Source organism: Pseudorasbora parva, chromosome 23, assembly GCF_024679245.1.
Source record: "Pseudorasbora parva isolate DD20220531a chromosome 23, ASM2467924v1, whole genome shotgun sequence".
In the NCBI taxonomy this organism is placed as follows: domain Eukaryota; kingdom Metazoa; phylum Chordata; class Actinopteri; order Cypriniformes; family Gobionidae; genus Pseudorasbora; species Pseudorasbora parva.
Window position 1 is genome coordinate 9,133,672 of NC_090194.1, and position 8,666 is coordinate 9,142,337.

Genomic DNA, 8,666 nt, shown 5'->3' on the forward strand with positions numbered 1-8,666 from the left:
TTACCCACCAGTGCATCCATGGTGACGCACCCTCCTATCTCAAGGAACTCACCACACAAACTTCTACACGTAACCTCCGCTCTTTTTCTACTTATGCTGGAACTCCCTCGACCAAACTCCGTACTGTGGGGGATCGGACCTTCTGCTCAGCAGCCCCCAGTCTGTGGAATGCTCTCCCTGACCACCTGCGGACCCCACAGGCTGTAAATGCTTTTAAGCGTGGTCTTAAAACACACCTTTTTAGGAGAGCTTTTAATTGATTTGTTACTTCTTAATTTTTCATCTTTATTTATTTTATTTACTTATTTATTTATTGTTGTTGATTGTTTTAATTCTATAGCATTTTGAGATTTTGTTTAATATAAAGTGCATTATAAATAAAATGTATTATTATTATTATTAAATGATTAATGTGTTTATTTTAATAAAGACGTTGAACTCTCGTTTCATGGTAAAACGCAATGAATGCTTGTCGGTCTTTAACTTTTGTTTTCAGCTCATGTCGAGATCAAAGACCGTAATGCTATTTAGTTGAGCTATTTTTAAATGAAGACAACTGTGTGTTGAGCTTCAGGATGCGACGCTGAACATTTAAGTTTCATTTGCAGCAGTTCGGCACGTCAGCTGAGAAGATACGAGCAAATCCAAACACATGAACGCGATGGAGTTTGCAAATTTGCACATGGATCACCGTCATTGTGATGTGTGTGAAATCGTTAATGAGACTTTATATATACTTGATAATTTCTTCTAAATACACCATTAAAATGTTCTCAACGCTAAGTGCAACACACATCAGAACAAGCTGTAACGTGTGTGTGATGATGCACAGCACTCGTGCTTTCAGAAGTGCGTGCTTTCATTGATTTGTGTAATTTAAATATCAAACTTTAATCATATTTATAGCTACTTAGAGCTGATCCACGCATCTCTAGTATGCACATCTTTACTCTTGTTCTTATTTCAAGTTTCTTTCCAATATTTTTTGCTTCTTACACAGAATATTATACGCATCGTATCGGATTTGGATCGGTCATGTCTGTCCGATACCTGATCCGGCAAATAATGGCGCATCGGAGCCGGTACCGATCCTAAGTATCGGATCGGTGCATCCCTATAGTTTTTAGCGGGAACTGGATCCCAAACTAAAGTGTTAGTGAAAAAATAAGATAGTTCTTCTGATTTGTTTAATACTTCTTTTGGTTACTAAATACTTTCCACATTTATGTGTGTGTTCTGCGGCTGCCATATTGATTAATACAATCTTTTTATTTTTTTTGTTAATAAAAGGTAACAAGTAGATGTGTGTATTCAAAACTAAGATGTGTTTTATATTAGATGATGCAGTGAGATCCAGGCAGATGAGCAATGATTATGTCAGGGATCACATTTGAATAAGAAATTACACATTTATTAAGTAAAAATGTAAAAATACTAAGACAACAAATTATATAAATATGAAAATTATAATAGTAAATGGATTTAAACAAAAACAAGATGTCATATTCAATAGTTTATAATACAATCCAAAGTGTTTTATCTAACAGATGGAGATTGTAAAGATCAGAGTATAGAGAAAGAAGGACCCAAAAGAAAATACATTTGCAGAATGAACAAGGTAGAAGAAAATAAGCAGAAGTGAAGAGCAAAATAAGAAAAACAAATATATAGAGGAAAATTACATCCATCTAAACGTATGTATTGGTATGTCAAGAAAAAGGTCAAACAGTTTTATCGCTTATGTCATAGTTGGTATAATGGTACTTTAAAATATCATATCTTGTCCTGAAAACACTATACTTCTGGAAAAGAATGCCTACTGTAAATTACTAATTCTAACACGTGTCAAAGTCCTAAGATATCAAAGTCCCTCTGTGGTGAAAATCAATATTTTAATGTTTTAATGTTTAAAGTTTTTAATGTTTAATTGTAATATTATATGTCTATGTGGTGTTTTTAATATGCTTGACACACCATGAGCAAATTCATAAGTCAACACCAGGGTTGGGCGGTATATAGAGTTTGTACAATATATCGATATGTTTAAGAGACGATACAGAATGAGGCATTACCGTGTATATCGATTTACAAGTAGTGACGCTACTAGCTTAACTATATACAGATTTTTTCCCCCATCCAAATAGAAAACCGTAGAAAATACTGGGATCTATATCATGTATCGCCATTCAACCAAAAAATACAGAGATATTAATTTTTGGCCATATCGCCCAGCCCCAGTCAACGCCATTGCTGAGTATTTTCTCTTTAAAACTGCAGGGATCTAAAGACAGTTTTAAAAACACGGTTTAAAATCGCTGGTGTTTTTGACCTCACAGACTACCTTGGAACCAATCACGTCACAGTCTAGGTGTGCTTTAGCATATCTGAATGACAATAATGTAAACACATTGCAATTCCAATTCCTCGTACCAATGGTGCTTGGACCCTAATTAAATACTTGAATATATGATGAAGGTTAATATGAAGTATTGTTTTTAAGAAGTTTTTTCAAAAAAGGTGTGTGATGTTCCTATGGCAGTATGAGTTGTGAAATTCTCTTCTCACAGATCCATTGAAAAGCTCTATCACATGGATCATCAATCCACCCCAATAAATGTGTCCACCTTCGGTCATGAACCACAGCCAGAACACAGTTCTCTGATGAACCTCCATTAGGCTCTCCAGACGCCCAGAAGCTGAAACTACAGATCAGCATCAGAGGTTCAGTGATGATTTCTGTGTGATATCATACTAACTGTGAGAATCATTTATTAGATATTAATCAGTTCAGAGATTTCTCACCTAGAGTTCAGTGAGCTGCCATCAACCCATTTCCATCTGCCCTCCACATCACGGTCAGTCAGACCAATCCAGACTGAAGTACCATCAGATATGTTCTTAACAAAATCCTGAGCAGATGAAACAGTTCCACATTTATATCATAAACAGACAATACACATTTCATCTGACCATCTCTCATTTAGCTTCTGAACACCATAAATGCACATCAATCTCTCACTCACTTGTTCCTCTTTGTTATTTATGATGATCAGATCTGCTCTTCTCGCTGTACAGTATCTTCTGCTCTCAGTCCAGCTCTTCATCTCATTTGATTTGTAGTAAAAACTGGACTGATAGAAAGTCCATTCATCTATTAACAGAACAAGTTCAGTTGTTAGCTCTTTATTCTCATTTACAGTCACCTGTCTGTAACTTATAACAGATAGTAAACTCATAGGTTGTGTACACTGAAAGTTACAGGACCCAACTCTGTCATGTTTTACAAATGTCTGCTGTATTTCTGCTGCTAAAGAAACTTTACCCCAAATCTTCAGTTCATTTCTTAGCCGTTCTCTCTCTTTGGCCAGGTTTTTGTTTGTGAATATTAGCTGGTCTCTCTCATTGGTCAGGTTTTTGTTTGTGAATATTAGCTGGTCTCTCTCATTGGTCAGGTTTTTGTTTGTGAATATTAGCTGGTCTCTCTCATTGTTCAGGTTTTTGTTTGTGAATATTAGCCCATCTCTCTCTTCTGTGATGTTGGTGATCTTGTTTAGTAGCTCATCTCTCTCTTCTTTAAGATTAGTAATGTTGATTCGTATCTGGTCTCTCTCTTCAGTGTAGTTTGTGCTCAGTGTATGGATGTGGACACACAGCACTATGACTGCAGTCAGCAGAAGAACACACAGCAGCCCCAAACACACTGCAGCTGCTCTGGAGCTTCTGTTCCTCACAGAATCACTTCCTGAAAATGGCAGACATGAATATAAATGTTTCTTAATTTCTACAGACAATAACTGAATTTGTGTTTGTTTTTGTACCTGTGCGTTGATGTGTTTTGTTTCTCTCGGTGTGTCTGTTCATATCCCATGATCCATCAGCGTTTATATTGCCATAAACGGGCTGAGACATTTTGCTTGTTTAGTCATGTACGTAAATGGCAGAAACTGTCTGTGTGCATTTGTACTCCGTAGTTTTCTACTTTTGAGAGACTAATTTTAGTAAGCGATGCCAATGTGTGGCAAAGTACGTCACAGTACAAGAGCACATGACATCCTGTCTGTTAATGCCTATTCATTTGTGTTACAAAAAATGTCTTGCTAAAGGGCTCTATTGTGGTGGTGTGGTTAAATGTAGCAGCAAGTTCAAAAAGCGCTTTAATTTCATCAAAAATATCAAAAAGATAATTGAAGGTCTTACAGGTTTGTAACGACATGAGGGTGAGTAATTAATGACAGATTAATTTTTCAACGGAGGAGGGTGGCACCTAGAAGGGCGTTAGCGCCGTCTGTGATATGCGCTCGGCCCTGGCTTAGTGGCTGGTGACTTATCTCTCGGTATCTGCTGCTGAGCTGGCACTGCTTCTTGGTGGTCCTGGGACGACTTTTGTGCTGCAATAAAGTGCTTGGTGAACCCGTCGACAGCGGGTCCAAAGAGGGGGAGACTGGCGAATCAAGGAAGATGGCCTTACCCGTGTCCTTGATTTCTGTCAAGTTAAGCCACAAGTGACGCTCCAGCACCACCAAGCTGGCCAAGAGCCTCCAATGGCTTGAGCTGTGGTCTTTGTGGCACGCAGGGTCAAATCCAACTCCCTAAAGGTGGCAGAGTCATGTCCTGCCTCATCCAAGTCCTTGAGGAGCTTTGCTTCTCATAGTGTGTAATGCTGAAGCTGCGTGACCAGCTGAGGTGTACACATACCCAACGATAGCTGAGGTGGTTCAGCAGGGCCTGGATGGGTGAGCGTCCTTGGCTTTCCCCCCATGGTGGCAGACAGCAGCCGGACACAAGTTTGCGGCCGTGGCTTTGTCCAAGAGAGGTAGCTCTTCAAAGCCCTTCAGAGCTCTGGGTCGATTGATATCCTGATTTCAATCGGCTCCAAAGATGGCAAGGGTCAAGATGCGAGCCGGACCACTCCTTGGGCTCCAAAAGCCGCCAGAGACATGTTTTCGTCCTACAGTCCTCGTCTTCAAATCCACTCGTGACGGTGGAGGGTTTTTGGTCTTGGCACGAGAATTGGACAGGAGGAACCTCTTCCTTTGGGGAGAGTAAATCATGCGGTATGTGGGCCGAAGTGATATCACCCTAATCTGAGCGCTGGCTTTCTCTGCCCCGTTGTTTTTTTCATTGCGGGTTCCTAGGGGGAAGAAAACGGGAAGGCACAAGGGGCGGGGTTGCGTTCTGAACAGAACTCTATCTGCAAGCGCAAAGAGGCGAGACTCATACTCTCGCAATGAGAGCAGGTCGAGTCAGCGAGCGCGGCTTCTGCGTAGGAGCGGAAAGCAGAATAGAGCGCTGTGAGCAGGGAGGCAGGGCCGATCAACTGCGCACAGCTGCTTGCAGGTAAAGGTGAAGCAGATGAAGCACCAATCTCAAGGTCCAACAAAGAGATGTTATCAGCGTCGCTGAAGGAGAATTAATTGATTTGCCATGGTGAAACGGGCAATTATATAGTCCAAGACCCGCCTCATTTAGGCGGGGTCAAGTGGGCCTGCTTACCATAGGCTTGCGCGTGCTGCATCATCATTGGTTCATTTTATTTAACTTCACAAACCAGTCGACATGCAGTTTACACAGCGTGATTGTATAAAGGCTTCAGAATCAGAGAAAAAGGAGTTGTCCCATAGACTGTAAAAAAAAAGCGATGTAGTGTCCGTGACGTCATCCATAGGATTCTTGGCAACACGTCATCGCGCGGATAACAGAAAATGGGCAAAGAGGCGGGATGTGGGCGGAGCTGTGACGCGATGACTAACAGACAGCAGATAAATGGCTATCCACCTGTCAATTAAAGTGACCACGCCCTTAATTATGCTGAACTTTAAGGCTTTATATAATGTAAACGAGTAAGTTACAAAAAAATTCACCCCCTCACAGTTGTCATGAAGGGCAAAACTAGCCGTATAGACCAAAACCATCATTTGTACCAGGCTGTAAATGTTTTTTGTTTTTTTTAACTGCTGTAAATTTGGGGATTTTAACATGGGGCTCTATGAGATATTGCTCCCTTCTGAAGCCTGTTGAGGAATTGCAGTTTAAGTTACTTCCGTATTGGCTTCAAGAGAAGAGGTTGCCGCTTGAGTTTTCCCTGTAGCGTGTTGTCTAAGACGAACTACACAGTAATTGTGTATTATCGCAATGTAACAAGTTTTGCTTATCCGAAAAATGATCTGATCTGTGAATCAAAAACCTCATTTGATCTGAACCGTGTGTTTTGTGATCTGTTGAACCACTAAAAGTAATGAATGTAATTGCCTGTACGCTGAAGTGGTGGAAGTCATGATCTCTCACACAATCTGAACACTTACAGCTAACCACCATAATCTCCTCTCTCAGCCTTCATTCTTTCAGACACAGTCCTGATCACATCATCATAAATACTATCAGGACATTTGTGCTCTTTAACTGTCAAGCACCAAACTGTTTTGTTCCTGTGTATATGTGTTTAAGTAACACTAGTGGCAAACACATTTGGTCAAAGTGTGATAACAAAAATCGGACATCAGCTCAGTTACACTTACGTGAATGGTATATTTTTGTGATCTCATGTGAGTGACAGATTGTCCTGCCCTCACAGCAATAAACACAAAAGTTTATTGATTAAAGATTAAGGATTTGTATGGATAATTTTAAATAAATACTGCAATATTCCATAAAAAAAGATGTATGTATTGTATAATGATTTTGTGGTGTCTTTAGAACATGAAGTTTAGAACCCGGTTAGATCTGTAAAGTAAATCTAGAAACTTCTATAAAAAGACTATTTAGCAATACAGATATTTTAAACTGTATTTAAATGAAAGCCACCCAATATTCATAAACATTCCTTTATAGATCATCACCATATAGAATGACTAAGTCAGTCTGTTTTGCTGTAGATTTACTATGGTTAGAAGAACCCACAGCAGTTCCTCAAGTCACTTCCTGAACACATGTCAGACATAATGTTAAGCGTGTCTCTCGCCTTTATTACTGTTCACACAGCACTGGGCAGATGTGGAACTGCCAGACACAAAATAATTGCATCAGCACTTGTGGTGTAATAGCAATTTAAGTAGTAAATTACAGCCTTTAAACTATGATCATAAGATCCTACTTGTGCGATAGCTAATGTTCAAGGTCAACATCACATGCAGGCATTCAAACATGTTTAAACAACATTTGAATGACCAAGAAGTCAATATTGAGGAACTTATGCTTTAGACATATTAGTAGAAGCATCGTAAATCTGGTGAAGAATTGTAATAGGAGCATTTTGTACATTTTAGATTTTTTCCTGCCCAACAGCCAAATCTTATTAGTCGATCATTAACCATTAAGATTATAATGTCAAATTACATTTAAATGAGAATAGATGAGTGTCTGTGACCCATTAAAAATACCAAAAATGTTCAGTTGTACAAGAGAAAATAGCAGCATAAACAACAAACCTGAGGATTCCTACCCGATCTCACAGCAATTCGTATTTTACGAGGTGGCTAATTTGAACAAAATTTGTATGACTGCACTCGTACGATTTTTGCTGAATCGTATGTATTTGAGAAGTTGCCAAATTCTTATGGATTCTTACGCATGATCAAAGCTCAAACCCTGTCCCTAAACCTACCCATCACTGAGGTTATGACAAAACATACAAATATGAATTGGTCGTTGGAGGATTCACACAATGTCACATCACACAATTGTAGGCTATGTTTGAATGAAGAACAAGAAACACATTCTATTTATTTTCTTTATATCTTTATTTTATTAAATCCAAGTGACCACACACAACATCAGTTCTATTTTTGCTAGCTAAAAACATTCCAGTCATTCATCAATACAGTCAACCAAGCATAAAAGTAACACTGCTCAATTTCAACGTTCTGCTGTAAAATCAGTGTACCCAGTGCAGCAGCGCCCAAACAAAATAAATTTTTGCTCGTGAAGGATGCTTTTTTTAAGTGGATCGAAACTACAAATTCTTGTTTACATAATGAATAAATATGGAAATAATGGCAAATTTAGAAACATTTGGATTTGTGCCAAGTGAGAGAGGTGAGCCCCCAATGCTGTTTCAGTTTTGCGGCCCCACTTTATATTAGGTGGCCTTAATTACTATGTACTTACATCAAAATATAAGTACAATGTACTTACTGTGTTCAAATTGTATTGCCAAACACCTTTGCTGATATTGAGATGGGGTACGGGTAGAGTTAGGGACAGGTGTGGTGGTATGGGTCAGTTTAAGGGTAGGGTTAGGCTTAAGGGAAGTGCCAACTGTGTAATTACAAATGTAACTACAGAAATGAATTACAGACTTAATATCATGCAGGCATTTTTTCAAATGTAAGTACAATGTAAAAACGTGTATGTACACAATAAGTGCATTGCAAATGATTCATTACAATGTTAGTACATAGTAGTTAAGGCCACCTAATATAAAGTGGGTCCAGTTTTGCTTTAAATAAAATGTATTTTGGCTTGAATGCCACGATAGCCTAATTTGTGTTTTATTTTGTAGTTTAATGTATAATTTAAAGCTACTTAGTTGTCACTCTTGTTCTGTTTTGAATACCCAGCCGGATCTCACGAAAATGCGCAATGTCGTGGAATGCATACGCCAAAACTCATTTTTGTCATGTCATCAGGACCAACTGCCTTTCCTCTCTTCATCCTCTTCAAAGCTCTCC

At 38.9% G+C, this 8,666-nt stretch overlaps 2 protein-coding genes across 8 annotated transcripts in view; one reads left to right on the forward strand and one right to left on the reverse strand.

Moving 5' to 3' along the window:
- cadm2a (cell adhesion molecule 2a) overlaps nt 1-8,666 on the forward strand; it is a 604,121-nt gene that overhangs the window by 314,315 nt on the left and 281,140 nt on the right. The gene's annotated exons all lie outside the window — the stretch shown is intronic.
- LOC137063028 (CD209 antigen-like protein E) lies at nt 1,443-3,941 on the reverse strand. The gene is made up of 5 exons (XM_067434034.1): nt 3,819-3,941; nt 3,511-3,742; nt 3,024-3,171; nt 2,803-2,909; nt 1,443-2,696 (listed from the first exon to the last, which is right to left on the reverse strand). Exons 1-5 carry the CDS (start codon nt 3,907-3,909, stop codon nt 2,531-2,533), a joined length of 744 nt encoding a protein of 247 aa, XP_067290135.1. The 5' UTR covers nt 3,910-3,941; the 3' UTR covers nt 1,443-2,530.